The sequence below is a fragment of the Dioszegia hungarica genome, assembly GCF_025882075.1.
Source record: "Dioszegia hungarica strain PDD-24b-2 chromosome Unknown MKK02contig_25, whole genome shotgun sequence".
In the NCBI taxonomy this organism is placed as follows: Eukaryota; Fungi; Basidiomycota; class Tremellomycetes; order Tremellales; family Bulleribasidiaceae; genus Dioszegia; species Dioszegia hungarica.
The window spans coordinates 1,758,972-1,772,829 of record NW_026515779.1 but is presented as its reverse complement, the minus strand read 5'-3'; the positions used below and the strand labels follow the sequence as shown (position 1 = coordinate 1,772,829).

Here is a 13,858-nt window from a genome sequence, read left to right as displayed (position 1 = left end):
ACCCGTTGCCGTTGCCGTTGCCATTGCCATTGCCATTGCCATTGCCAGTGCCCGTGGCGCCAGCAGTCGCACCTGCACCAGCAGCTCCCGTTCCTGTAGCGCCGCCGTTGGGGGTGTTGGTACCGCCGTTCCCGTTTCCGTTCCCGTTTCCGTTGGCGCCGCCATTTCCGTTGCCGTTCCCGTTGCCATTTCCGTTACCGTTGCCTGTACCGCCAGTAGCGACTGGGACGGGCACGACACCTGCACCGCCTCCCCCTCCGCCTGTACCGGTTGCGCCACCAACACCCGCGCCCGCTCCGGTAGCGTCGCCGTTGCCATTTCCGTTTCCGTTTCCGTTGGCGCCGCCATTGCCATTGCCATTGCCGTTGCCAGCACCCGCTCCGTTGCCAGTACCGTCGCCATTGCCATTTCCGTTACCCCCTGCGACCCCAGCTCCGTTCCCGTTTCCATTCCCATTCCCATTCCCGTTTCCGTTGCCACTGCCATTGCCAGACCCTACTCCGACGCCGGCACCGCTTCCGTTGCCGTTGTCGCCGCTGGCGTTCCCGGAGCCGTCGCCTGATCCGTTGCCATTGCCATTGGCTCCGCCGCTGCCGTTGCCATTGCCACCGCCGTTGCCATTGCCACTGCCGTTGCCGTTGCCAGATCCAGAGCCAGATCCAGAGCCAGATCCAGAGCCAGATCCAGAGCCAGAACCGGAGCCAGAACCGGAGCCAGAGCCCGAGCCCGATCCGGAGCCGGAGCCGGAGCCATTACCGCCACCGTTACCGTCCCGGTTGCCGTTACCAGGGCCGTACCCTAGACCCTCGCAGCACGAGAGATCCGTGCCGGCTGCCTCGTCAGTTTCTGCCCTCACTAGCAGAGAAGCACAGGTCAGATGGACTTACCAGCCCAGCAGCAAGGCTGTGCGCTGTCGCCCTTGCACAGCGCGCAGAGCTTCTCGGCGTCAGACTCTGAGACGGGGGTGGGACCGTAGCCGCAGTTGGGGGCGTAGTTCCAGTTGTTCCGGCGGAAGTTGGAGCGTTGGTCTGTGGCAAGTCAGCGCTAGTACAATGCGGGATGAGGCATAGTAGCGAGTAGGTCAGGCGGAGAAGAGGGAGTGATGTGCGTAGATCTTGGAAGGGGAAGAGGTGAAGAGAGAGAGGTCGCTCGAAACTCACCTGCTGCACACCAAGCACTACCTGTCAGACAGTCCGCCACTGTCGCTACCTCCCCTTGCTGCTTGATGATGCTCCGTCCCAGAGCTGGAGAGCCCAGGAGGACGAGGATGACTGAGAAAGGGATGAACATGGTGTGTCGACTGTCGAGATGGGTGCGGGGATGTTGTCGATGTCGATGAGGAGGGAAGGGTGAAGTCTAGATTGGGGGAGGCGCTTATGTCAAGAAGAAGAGAAATGGCACCGAGAAGGAGGATACGTGAAGGTCCAGGTATATAGATGTAGATCTAGATCTGCAGAGATCAGCGCGTGGACAGTCTCGGACCCGGATCTCCAACCGAGACAAGAGGTGAGACATACCGACCGGATGCTGCGTGCTGGTTGCTGGGTGCTGGTTGCTGGGTGCTGGGTGCGAATACGCGGCCGTTTCTGAATTTGATGCCTGAGGACTGAAGATTGAGGACTGAAGACTGAGGATGGTGAGTCCGCTTGAGACCTCTTTGACCGGAAGGAGGATTGGTCCGCGTTGGTCAGGTATCGAGCTGAGTCGGGGGTATAGGATATTGACTATTGGCTACAAGTGTAAAGTAGAAGTGTGAGTTGTAGAGGTGGGCGTAAAGCAAAACAGAGGGGTTCCCGAGTCAGTCACGCAGATATCTATAAGAGGTGGCATTTCATACCCCGCGCTCAACTGACACGACAGTGTCATGGCTTTTCCGCAAGAAGGGATCGCGAGTTACCGGCGGAATACGTTACGCGTTAGTCGCGTTCAGCGCTCAGCGTCACTCACAGGCTCGCCGGAGCCTCGTATCCACCGTCCAGCAGGAAGCTGGCCCATGTACCCATGTGAAGATGAGATGAGATGAGACGCCGCTGTATGATGGAAACAAGTGGGAAGGGAGATCTGAGACAGGGTGTGGCGGTCGATCACTCAGATCTCGAATCTCGTGCATCATGGTGACGGCAGGTAGGAATGGTTCCGGCGGAAAGGTAAAACGCCATCCGACGGTTCTGCGCTGCTTGCTGCGACTTGCTCTGCTCAGTGACAGACTACACTTATCGGGGGCGACGCTGGAGCAACGTAGCCACGGGTAGCCACCCCACCGCGCGAAGGATCTCGAGGATCAGAAGCCCCATATCCAACGGAGCTAGCCGGGTCAATCATGAGAGTAGGAACCCCATTGTGCGCTTCGAGAGCCCCGTACCCCGTACGCACTCGGGCGAAGTCTGCATCGCGCAGTAAAAGAAAACTATCATGTACAGCGCCCTCTGAGGCTATGCCAGTCCTCACTCACTGTCACCCTCTCACCCTCTCCAGTTCGCCGCATGCTTTTCGCCAAAAGCGTCCGCAGATCCAGATGAAACGGCTAATGACGTCAGTCTTCAAGCTTCGTGTCTGACCTTGCCTGATGCTTCTCACGTCAGCAGATGCAGTTGGTCCCACACCACGACGCATCACATAGACAAACAGACACCGCAAGGCACAAGCAGCTTCAGAGCCGACCTTCGCTGACAGCCCCGACCTACACACTCATTACACCCACATACAGTCGCCCATAATGTCCGCATCAACAGGCTCAGCAGCTACTACCACTCCAGCCTCCGGATCCGCCAATGTCTCCAACACAGCAGCGGGGACATCGGGGGTCGCACCTGGGATCGGGGCGTCGGGGGGAACAAGTGTCTCCGGACAGGGTGAGTTTCGCGTGGTGGCAAGTCGTCGTGTTCTGTTGAGCTGATACGGAGTAGAGATCGGAGATAAAGTCAAGGGAGGTCTAGGGGGTGAGTATTGGCTTGCTTCTCTCCTATTCAGAATCTTTAGATTGTGGAATCGAGCTGACCCTGGCAGTCATCCACGGTATGTATCAACCTGGAACCCTGGATGAGCTCGGAACCCGGTAGGACAGTGCGCTGATAGCTTACTTGTAGGCGCCGGTGAAGCTCTCCGAGGAGGAATCAACAAGTTTCTCGATGATGCCGGCGAAGGAATAGCCGGGCGAAGCGGCACCGCCACCAACACCGCCACCGCTACCGCCGGTACGACCTCTACGAGCGAGACGGCCTTTAAGCGGGGCGATGGTGGTGTGTCGAGTGCGGATGTGGCGAATAATGGGGTGAATGAGGTGCAGCGGGGCATGGACGCTCTCAGGCGGTAGAGTAGGACCGGGTCCGCAGGAAGCAGGAGCAGGACTCAGCATATCCAACCATGAACCATGAAGCATTAGTACGAGTACCTGTAATCCTACACCGTACCGTCAGATCAAGTCGACCTCGACATTGCTTAAAGTATGTACGTTAGACAAACGCGAGCGTGAAGGCAAACAGGTACCTATGCAGACTCTAGTATTTGCATACTCTTGCCTATCCTCCACGACATCCAGGCATCTATTTGACCCGGCTGCCGCATCTCCCCATCCCCTCATCCGCCCCACTACCTTCTACCGCCTCGCCAAACTGGACCATCTTTGATTTAGATAGCCTTTGCCCGGGAGAGCTCTGCACAAAGTCAGCTTCTGTGCCCGACTAGAAGCGCCGCTTGATCTGGCGAAAGCTGAGACCTCCGAGCGCGGAACGCAATATGCAAAACTCACGCTCAACCTGCCCCAACGCCTCCTCCAAAAGCTGCTTCCTAAACCCCGCATCCGCCAACCGCTCCTCCACTCCCGCCTTGACACTCGCCACGAGCGCGACCTGCTCCGCCTCGCGCTGCTGCTGCTCGAACCTGACCCAGCTGTCCAACACGCTCTTCAACTCGGCCTTGACGGCCGATTCCTGCGCGAGGCGGAAGTTTTCGTGCTCGAGCGTCGCCGTCTCCTTGGCGACGGCGTAGAGCTGCTCGGTGAGGGGGACGACGTCCTTGAGGGCCGAGACCGAGGTGATGCGCTCGGTTATGGCCGAGGTGTGTTCTTCGCGGGCCGAGTTGAGAATGCCCTTGATGCGCTGGGGGATTAGCACTAGGACTAGGGCACGATTGAAAGATTTGGTAGGTTGAGAATTATCAAGTAGATTGAGGGGTTGGGGGATCAAAAGGGGGAGATAGGAGGAAGGCAAGGCAAGGCAAAGCAGAAGGGCTATAAGTGCAAGGCAGGAGAGAACTCACGTCAATGTGGCCAGTGGCCCATGAGGAGTAAGGGGCACCGATGGAGCGACCGACAGCGGCGACAATGATGAAGAAACCGACAGCGAGGACAGTCTCCTCGTTCGCGACCTGGACGTCAGCAGATTCTCAGCATGGTATCCGTATCATTTTGGCGCGGCCTTCACTCCGCCCCTCGTATCCCCGACAAGGTTCCCCAGGCCCAGCACCAGGTCCACATTCAACTCCCCCAACTTTATCCTCCCCTCGTTCGGCTCCGCCTATTCTCCCCCTTCCCCACTCCTGCTTCACGCGCCTCTCCGCCGATCATTCCACCAGCATCCCCCGATCCGCTCCTCATTCGCTTCCAGCAGCCAAACAACTCACGTAGAGCTCAGTCGAGACGGCGGCAGCGGTAACCGCCGTACCGAGCACCACACCGCCCGTCTTGGTCCAAAGCGAGCTGGTAGGGACGGCGTTGATGAGCGACGCGGCCTTCTCGTCTGGTGATTGCTCTGCGAGGGGTCAGCTCGCGCTCTGCTATCCAGTCCCTCGTTGCGTTCCATCCCTCCTGACCGCCTCCGCCGAGACCGTCTCCCGTCTTCATTTCTCCGCGACATAGCTTGGGCCGTAAATCCTCCTCTCTGCCTTCCGCTCTACCCGCCCTCTCTGCAGGCATCCGAACGCTGACTGAAATGTGGACAGTAACTGACGGGAAGCGTAACCGCGAGATCTATTCGTCAGTGCTGTACTCTATTCGACAGAGGTGACAACTCACGAAGGCACAGCCAAAGCGCGCGGGAGAGCCGCTGAGCGGATACCTATCCTATCAGCTCCTACCCTCTCATTACCCCCAATATTCCGCATTCCTCATGTCCACCACCTCGCCGACCCATCCGCGTCCGACCCCTCCTCTTGCATCTATCCATATCTCCCCCATTCCCCAACCCTTTTCCTCCATTCTTTTCCCTGCAGAAAGAGCACGCACCGGCGCTTCGGAGGGACCTAAGTGCGAATCTGGACGACATAGTAGTCTATGCTTTTTGGTATATAGAAAGATATAACAGTCGCTATAGCGCAGAGGAGGAGGCGGAAAGACCCGGCCAGGGCGCAGCGGGGAAAAGCGGAGATTGCCGAATGTGGCACCTGTCTAGAGGAGGTATGGGGCGACGAGGGAGAGCTTGATGGTGACATTGCCTATATACATACGCCTATACCTCTCACATACAGCATGTCGGACAGTGGCAAGGTGGACGACCTGTTCGGAGACTCGGATAATGAGGCGCCTGGGCCTGCTGCGCCAGCTTCAGCCTCGCCCAGAGCTGGGTCTTCGAAGGGGTCGCCTAGGTCTGCTGCTGGGGATGAAGCAGCGCCAGGATCGCCAGCAGGGGATGTAGATGATCTCGTTCGTCCCTTCTCCATCTTCTGCTCTGTGCGCGCGCTTAGAGCTAATGGACCAGTTCGCAGATGACGATGATATCCCCCCACCTCCCATTCGGACACGCACCGCGACACGCTCCACGTCCAGATCGAGGTCGAGATCAGGGTCAAGATCAAGATCGCGCTCGGGGACAGCAGGGCGGAAGAATGAGCTGGAATATGCAGAGGAAGAAGGGGATGCGGAGGAGGTTCAGGAGCAGTGGGCGAATAGTATTGTGCCGACGTGGAATAGGCTCGGAGGGGAGGATGGGAAGGTGAGTTTGGGTGCGGACTGGGTTTGGGTCTTGATTCGGGCGCTAGGGAGGGCGAGGGGCGGGAGGGCATGATTTAGGGCGGCGTCATTGGGGTTTGGGAAGAGAGTAAAGACCATACCTCGAGCTCGAGGGAGACGGCGGTCATATTGCGGCCGCCTCACCAACACGCCTGATCACCAAACTCAGCTTACACGCAGATATGGCACCTCAAACTCCCCGCCTACGTCAATATCGACGCCAAGCCATTCGACCCGTCCCTCTTTCGCGCTCAGATGGACCCGGGGGAGCTCCAGACGCCTTTGACGGGGCTGGCAGCCAAGAGCCGGATGATCGGGGTCAAGAATACAATACGGTGGAGATGGGTCCAGGACGCGGATGGGAACTATGTGCGTTAATTTTAGCTTCGGCCGCCCGGGAGGATCTGCGGGAAGGGGACAGACATTGGTCTGGTGGCTGGTAGCTGGTAGCTGACGAGACAGAAGAAACAAAGTAACGCCCGAGTCCTCCGGTGGTCTGACGGAACCACGTCCCTCCAGCTCGGATCGGACTTGTTTGATATTTCCAACTCGACCGGACAACCCATTTTCCCATCTTCCTCCTCCGCCGACGCGAACGGCACGCAACACCCCTCGGACTCGCAACCCAAATCCCAATCCCAATCACAATCACAATCCCAATCGCAAATCCCCTCCCAAAGCCAAACCCAAAGCCGGTCGGCCCCGAAAAAACAAGACGACACCACAGCGACCACCTACATCTGCGCGGCCCTCCCCTCCGCCGGCGTCCTCATGGCCGAAGCGCCCCTCGCGGGGCACCTATCCCTCGTCCCCACCTCGATGAACTCCAAGACGCACATGGAGCTGGTCCGGCACGTGGGCCAGCAACATACCAAGCACTCTAAATTGCAATTCATCGACGAGGTTGTGGGTGATCCAGAGACGGAGGCGGCTGCGAAGGCGTCCAAGGCGGCTGGGAAGAAGAAGGGCGGGGGTGGGGGAGGAAAGAGGAGGATGCCCGCTGGCGGCGGAGGTGGAGGTGGAGGTGGGAGAGGAAAGAAGAGGGGAGGAAGAGCACGGAGCGATGATGAGTCTGACGATGACCTTTCGAGGGAGAGACCAAGAGGCGTGGATAGGGGGGATTATGAGGAAGATGGGTTTGTGGTGGACGATGATGATGATGATGAGTCGGATAGTGGGGGAGGGGGAGGGGGAGGGGGAGGGAAGCGAAGGGGAAGTTCGGATGAGGAGGCCGAGTACAGGTCTAAGGGCAAGAAGAGCGGTGGGGGTGGGGGTGGGGAGAAGAGGCGGAGTGGGCGGAAGCGGAAAGATGAGTCTGAAGAGCTGGACGAGATTGAATTGGCAGAGAGGGATATAGAGGAGAAGGAGAGGGAGAGGAAGCGGGCCAGGAAAGACAAGGGGGGGAAGAAGGAGAAGACGAAAAAGAAGACGAGTACAACGAGGGATTATGGGGATTCGTCAGAGGAGGAGAGCAACACCAAAGGGGCTGGGAAGGGGAAAGCAAAGGAACGGGAACGGGAGAAGGTACCGGAGAAGGTACCGGACGAGGAGGATGCGGACGGGTCGGAAGATATGGATGTGGAGAGTGAGGAAGAGTAGGGTTGTAGCTCCCAAAGTAGTGAGGGTACGGTATGACACGACACGACGAGACGAGACCCAAGCGGGACGGACAGTATAGCTGACATGGGTACATGGGTGCTGGACACTGGTACTGCTTTCTCATTGTTTACTAATCCAGAAAGTAAAGGGATACTGTTATTGACTAGGTACTGATCATTGACCTTTCTAGCTTCTAGCACAATCCCGCAAGCGGCACTCACACCCCCTTTGACCTCCCACCGCTGAGAACCGAGGGGGCCTTTGGATAAAGGTATCCCGCGCTGCTCGTCATGCAAGGGACAAAGCAGCCAGCCGGTATATATGCTCTCCATCTCGCCGTTATACTTCCTGCATCTGCTTTCATCTTACTAGCATCTAGCTTCTACTATAACCCAGCTGACAAAAAATGGCCGGCGAGAAATCGAACGTCTTCTTGGAGATCACTATTGGCGGTAAATTCTTACAAGCTGGATGCTGTAGTCCTCGGCTGCTAAGCTCCCTTTTGAAAGCATTGGCTGATTACGAAGGGAAGGAAGCGGGTCGGGTCGAGTTCAAGCTGTACGACGACGTTGCCCCCAAAGTACGTATACGTCCCACCCTTTCCCCCTCTCTCCCCTCTTCTCTGCCCTGCCCTCATCCTCTGCGTGACCCGTACCCCCTGTACCTTTTCCCACTCCAACATCCTCCATCCCACCTCGCCCATCTCCACTTCTCAACTCCAAACCGGCACTGACCACCATCAGACAGCAGCCAACTTCCGTGGCCTATGCACCGGCTTCAAAGCGGACGGCACGACCCCCCTGCCCCCTAAATTCGGGTACAAGGGCACGCTGTTCCACAGGGTCATTCCGGGGTTTATGGTCCAGGGTGGGGATTTCGAGAAGGGGGATGGGACGGGTGGGCAGAGTATCTACGGGAGCAAGGTGAGTTCGAGTTCGAGTCCGGGGCGTGCTAGGCTCCGACCGCGACCGCAAGCAGCTCCCTATAGCTAGAGACCGATGAGGGATGTCTTAGGCGGTAGTCATGGTGGATGCTGGAAGTTTTGCATAAAGGGAGGAGCGGGAAAGGGGGTATAGCCGGGATCACGGCTGATCAGTATAGTTCGACGATGAGAAGTTCGTCAAGAAGCACGACAGTGAGTTCTCACCCTACCTGTCTGGTGTCCTGCAATCTGGCAATGTCGCTAAATGGCCAGAGATCGGACTCCTATCCAGCGCCAACGCCGGGCCCAACACCAACGGCAGTCAGTTCTTCATGACGCTCGTCGAAAAGGCCGAGTGGCTCGAGTGAGTCCGTCTCCGACCTTGCTACCTACGAGGCAAAGCACTCGACGTTACGTCCCGCTTCTTGAGTTTGCTGCCCAGTACCGGAACCACATTTGGGCTTGCTTGAGAGGGCTGGAGGCCATAGCTGACTCGGCAGCGGCAAGCACGTCGTCTTTGGCGAGATCGTGTCCGGACTGGACGTCGTCAAGGCTATTGAAAAGACGGGGAATAAGGAGGGGAAGATGCCAAGTAAGGACAAGGTGGCGATGATCAAGGACTGCGGAGCTGTCAAGGCTTAGCTTAGCCCATGTACTCAATCAATGATCATGCAACGCTCTCGATGTGCTCTGCTCCGTCCGCGGCCCAGTAGTCAGGCACTTGTCAGTGACAGTTTCGCTGTCAATGAGCTGGTGTCAGCAATTAGCCCCGCTCCACACCCTACGACCCGACGTTGTAATATTCTGCGTCTCTCGAGTGTACTTCGCGCCTTTTCCTTCTCCTCTGCTGCCGCCCCGCCATCCTATATCCTCCGCCTATACCGTCCCAAAGCTATACTCCGCCCAATTGACATACGGCGCGTCCCCTGGCCCCTTGATCTGCTCCCCCGCCTGGCCCCAGCTCGTCTGGCTAATCCCATCAATCCACCCCTGTGGCTCAATCACGACACACCCATTCTTCTCCAAGAACCCCGTGCTCTTCCCCTGACTATGCGCCTTCTTGAGCGGAATAGTCCCATCCTGCGCCGCCGCCGCATACACCTGCAAACTCGGCTGGTTCGTCCGTACCTTCATCTGGATGCCCGTATCCGCCGACGTCCAAACGAGCTGCACAGGGCCCTGGGACCACTCGCTAGCTGGCAATATAGGCTGGTCTAAGATGAAGGCATTGTCGATGCCTACACACCCCTCGCCGCAGAACTTGGCGGTCAGGGCGCCTTCCTTGATCTTCTTGGGGGCGGTAAAGTTTAGAGCGTCGCCAGGGGAGAGTGTCTTGATTTCGCCAGTAGGGACGAGGATGGAATCGCCCACGACAAACCGGTTCGCGTGCGGGAGGTGGAGCGTGTCTTCGAGGACGGTCGGTGAGGCAAAGCCGCCGATGTTCCAGTAGATGTGCGTGGTGGGCATGATGGGCGTCTTGGCGGTCAGGGAGATGGAGGTGGAGGTGGCGACGAAGCGAGGAGGGGAGGAGAGGACGGCGTAGGTGACGTGGTTTTGCTGAGGCGTGAGCTGGGGCTCCAACAAGGGTGGACCACTGCGTAGCTTACCGTTGCTCCCGGGAAACCGCTCGTCCCGGCCGGATCGAGCATACTGAATGTGATCGACGAGTTAGAGTGGTCCGTTACATCCCAGTTGCGCTGTATCGTCAGCTTGACCTAGCATCTGTCTAAGGTTGGCAGCTCACAGCATCCCAGCCATCCTTCCCGCCGTGGAGCGTATTGGCGCCATCGTGCTCATTCCGATCAACCTGGTACTCCTTGCCGTCAATCGTGAGCTTCCCACCGCCGATTCGGTTAGCATACGGGCTATATCGTCAGCTTACGTCTTCATCGCCGCCTTTTAGCCCGAGCCGGAGAGCAGAGCACTGACCCGACGATGCAGCCATAGTACGTCCGGCTGTTCTTGGTATCGTTGTAAAACTCCGAGACATCATCATAGCCCACTACGACGTCCTTCTCCTCCCCTGCCTTGTCCTTGACGTGCAGATGCGTGAGCCTCGCACCGTGCGCGATGAAGGAGGCCGAGATGCCATCGGCGGAGATGGTGTAGGGCTTGATGCCCTCGGGCGAGGAGGTGTTGGTGACGGACATTTTTGCTGGCGATTCTGTGTTATATGGGCGGGTGAGACGTAGAGGGATGGTGGCTAGAAGATGTATAGATGAGTGATGGATGAATGAGGGAAAGAAGAGCACGCAGGAGAGCCAAGGTGGACCGCCCGGCGGTGGAGGAGCCGGAGCGGAGGAATGCAGCGTGAATGGACCGAGAATCGTCCGGGTGGCAAATGGCGCACTCGAGGCACCTAGCATCGGTCTCACCTTTAGCTGCGTGGCACCCAAAGCAGGTGAGAGCTGTGTGAGAGCTGGAGGGACTAGAGCGGTACGTCGCGCCTAGATTGCGTGGGATACCTTACCTGACCCGCCCTAGCTTTCATGTGGGGAGGGGCGAGAATAGGGATGGTATCTATATCACTTGTGAGGCACTTGCCTACATCCCCGTCCTCTTTAGGTCGATCAGTCCGACCGAAGCGTTCGCCGTACTCTCTCATCGTGTGCTGCTACATCAGTGCTACGCGAGCCGGACGGCGGGCGCTGCCCTTGCAGCGTTCCTTTCACTTTGGTCCCCTGTCGAGCACCGATATGAGGCCTTTCCAGACATATGTACATACCGCCATTTTGCCGCCCAAGATCCTACAGTCGAACATATCACAGCCATGCCCAGACTCGAAAAAGGCATACGCAGACCCAATTACGTTGACGCTCCTTCTGTTACTGAGACCTCTGAGGCTATCTCTCCGGCGAGCGAGCATCAATCCACGGCAGAAGTAGCTTCCTTCTGGCCGTACCAGACCCACCAAATCGCTCTGTACTACACTCGCCCAGCGTTCCCGCAGCAATGGGCGAGTGAATGGTTCTCTGCTGGCATGAGCTGCACTCCGGGTTGGTCCGAGACGGAGAAGATCAAGGCCGATTCGGTCATACAGAGACTGGTCCAACGCGCCTACTCTAACTCTTCAAAGATGCGAGATCCACGTGAACGGGCCACCAAGTTCTATTGGGCGGAAGAGCTGAGCGAACTCTTGCAAGAGGAGGGGCTCTCAGGCCACGTGAGGAGTTGCGAGCAAGTGAGTGATGCTCAGCTGAGTGCGAAGGCTGAGGCGGGATCGACGAGCGAGTCGACAAATGTGGGCGCTGGGAGTAGCAGCTGGTCGATGGACAGAGTTCGCGAAGCGCCCAAAGAGGAGGCTGATAGCGGTCTTGTGCCGTACCAGAGTCTGCGTATTCCTGATAGAACCCATGTGTGAGACGAAGGGGATCCAGGATTGGGCGACGAGCAGGGATTCGAACGGGAAGGCGACTCTGTACAGCAAGAAGATCTGTACATGCGATTCTCATACTCTATGAATATATGCCAGCCGGGATGTTGGTCCTGTCTGAAGCCCTCAGAGGGAATCTAGCGCAACATCAGGCCAACAGCGGGTGACCCAACAGCGGGTGGTGCTGCTGCTGCTGCTGCTGCCGCTGCTGCTGTGAAGAGTTGGCGATGGACCAGTATTTTAGTGAGCTGGCTCTCGTTCGCCACGCCACCCATTTGCCACTCAGCTTGCCGCCACGTGGCCCGGCTACCACGCCGACCTGCGGCCTTACGGCATTCCCCCGCATCGCCAGTCAACGCTTCGTCATAGACCTCTTGCATCTGTACATCAACAACATCTACTATACACCTCGACCGACCCCCCAGCAGTCCTCACTATAGGCATCACAGCCTCCCTATACCCGCGTATACGGACCATAGAAGAAGCTCGGGCAAGATGGACATCGCCTTTGTCTTTACGCTCATCCTCGCGAGCTTCATCATGGTATTGCTCATGGCGGCCGGGGTGGCCATCACCATGCCGTTCCATGGAGCTCTGGTCCGTTTACGGGCCAACTACAATCCAAGAGCAGTAGGGCTGGAAGGTGTGGAGAACAGGTGAGCTCATCCCGGAGCTGAGTCCAGCTTGAATGGGGGAGAGGTCCCGTCCGCCTCGAGACGCTCCCTTTGTTCCTCGGGTTATGGCAGGCAATTTGGCTACGGAAGGCAGTCTGGGGGACGGAAGGCGTCGCGACCCAGTATGCATCGGAGGAAGCCAGACAACTGACAAAGCAGAGTCGGACCGACCCTGTCAACCCTCCTCGGCACGCTCAAGCGGACGAAGCAGCTCGAAGGCTGGTACGGTCTGTACAAAGGTAGGCCACTGCTTTACCCCTATCATCCGAGCAGATATCAGCTGGCGAAGGCGTTCCGATCCGAAGCAGTACTCGAGAAGCAGCTGACAACTATAGGAGCATATCCTATGGTCGCCTTTACTACGCTCATTTCGGTCTGCTCCATCATCTTTGTCGGCGGGAGCTCGACAAGGGGACCAAGAGGGACATACAGCGTGCCAGAAGCAGGAGGATTCCAGTGAGTCCAGCAATCTAAGCCGTCGCATTACACGCCACTCGGGTCTCAGTTAGGAGAAGCGACAGTAGCTGATACCACAGAATGGGCATCTTCACCATCCTGCTTACTCTGATCAGCCTGCCCATGACCGTCATCGTCAATCGGTAAGGAAACCTTTGAGATCTTTGAGAAATAAAAGACCTCTTCGGCCCGAGCTGACCCTTTAGCTCGATCATTACTCCCTACCGCCTCCCCAACAACCCTCGCCAATCCCTCAAAATCCTTCTATCTATCCGCGAGCTCTCCATGCCTTGGACGCTGTACCTCACCCCCGGTCTCCTTCTCGTGACCTTCCTCCACTCCCTCTCCGTCACCCTCGTCGCCCGCACCATGCGCCTCCTCCTCCTCGGCACTCCCGACGCAGGCGATGTATGGAACAACACGGCCTACTGGCGCTGGGCCCTATTCACGATCTGGCAAGCTGGCGCCGCGGGCTGGTTGACGCCTCTCGAGGTTGTCGCGACCCGTCTCTCGGTCCAGCCAAACACCGGAAACGGGTATACCGGAGTCGGAGGGGAAGAGGCGGCAAGTGAGGAATATGTGCCGGAAGGTGTGGAGTTTTGCGGGAGTGGAGAGGACGTGATTGGCCTGAGACCGACGAGCGAGCCGTATGAGGGTATGGTGGATTGCGGGCGGAAGATTATCCAGGAGGAGGGTGGGGGGAGTCTGTATAGGGGATGGTGGTGGACGATGCTGGGGAATGTGGTGGCTGTGGCGAGCTAGAGGATTGAAGGAGGAAGAGCGCGGGAATCAGCAATATCAGAAGTACACGGCAATGCCAAGGATAATAGTGCTTAGTCTTGGCTCTTTCGGCAAGAGAGGAGACAGCTTCAGCTCTAGCTGAGAGAGTA

The 13,858-nt window shown here is 57.8% G+C and overlaps 6 protein-coding genes across 6 annotated transcripts; 4 read left to right on the top strand and 2 right to left on the bottom strand.

The window, feature by feature from the left end:
* Nucleotides 1-2,716: 2,716 nt before the first annotated feature.
* MKK02DRAFT_30595 (uncharacterized protein) lies at nt 2,717-3,313 on the top strand (the record flags this gene model as incomplete). The annotated part of the gene is made up of 4 exons (XM_053088088.1): nt 2,717-2,852; nt 2,904-2,939; nt 3,007-3,015; nt 3,087-3,313. 4 exons carry the CDS (start codon nt 2,717-2,719, stop codon nt 3,311-3,313), a joined length of 408 nt encoding a protein of 135 aa, XP_052942645.1.
* Nucleotides 3,314-3,627: 314 nt separating this feature from the next.
* On the bottom strand, nt 3,628-5,261 carry MKK02DRAFT_41179 (ATP synthase; the record flags this gene model as incomplete). Its single annotated transcript, XM_053091475.1, has 7 exons — nt 3,628-3,653; nt 3,749-4,097; nt 4,258-4,365; nt 4,621-4,748; nt 4,947-4,966; nt 5,012-5,054; nt 5,222-5,261. The coding sequence occupies 7 exons, from the start codon at nt 5,259-5,261 to the stop codon at nt 3,628-3,630; spliced, it is 714 nt and encodes a 237-aa protein (XP_052942644.1).
* A 203-nt stretch (nt 5,262-5,464) lies between these two features.
* Nucleotides 5,465-7,543, top strand: MKK02DRAFT_41178 (Leo1-like protein-domain-containing protein; the record flags this gene model as incomplete). The annotated part of the gene is made up of 4 exons (XM_053091474.1): nt 5,465-5,638; nt 5,694-5,927; nt 6,125-6,313; nt 6,407-7,543. The coding sequence occupies 4 exons, from the start codon at nt 5,465-5,467 to the stop codon at nt 7,541-7,543; spliced, it is 1,734 nt and encodes a 577-aa protein (XP_052942643.1).
* Nucleotides 7,544-7,949: 406 nt separating this feature from the next.
* Nucleotides 7,950-9,107, top strand: MKK02DRAFT_41177 (cyclophilin 3 complexed with dipeptide Ala-Pro; the record flags this gene model as incomplete). Its single annotated transcript, XM_053091473.1, has 6 exons — nt 7,950-7,995; nt 8,071-8,123; nt 8,287-8,466; nt 8,645-8,678; nt 8,739-8,829; nt 8,966-9,107. 6 exons carry the CDS (start codon nt 7,950-7,952, stop codon nt 9,105-9,107), a joined length of 546 nt encoding a protein of 181 aa, XP_052942642.1.
* Nucleotides 9,108-9,341: 234 nt separating this feature from the next.
* Nucleotides 9,342-10,615, bottom strand: MKK02DRAFT_41176 (aldose 1-epimerase; the record flags this gene model as incomplete). Its single annotated transcript, XM_053091472.1, has 4 exons — nt 9,342-10,022; nt 10,073-10,162; nt 10,210-10,330; nt 10,395-10,615. 4 exons carry the CDS (start codon nt 10,613-10,615, stop codon nt 9,342-9,344), a joined length of 1,113 nt encoding a protein of 370 aa, XP_052942641.1.
* A 1,718-nt stretch (nt 10,616-12,333) lies between these two features.
* On the top strand, nt 12,334-13,730 carry MKK02DRAFT_41175 (mitochondrial carrier domain-containing protein; the record flags this gene model as incomplete). The annotated part of the gene is made up of 5 exons (XM_053091471.1): nt 12,334-12,494; nt 12,672-12,751; nt 12,848-12,968; nt 13,049-13,111; nt 13,175-13,730. The coding sequence occupies 5 exons, from the start codon at nt 12,334-12,336 to the stop codon at nt 13,728-13,730; spliced, it is 981 nt and encodes a 326-aa protein (XP_052942640.1).
* Nucleotides 13,731-13,858: the final 128 nt, after the last annotated feature.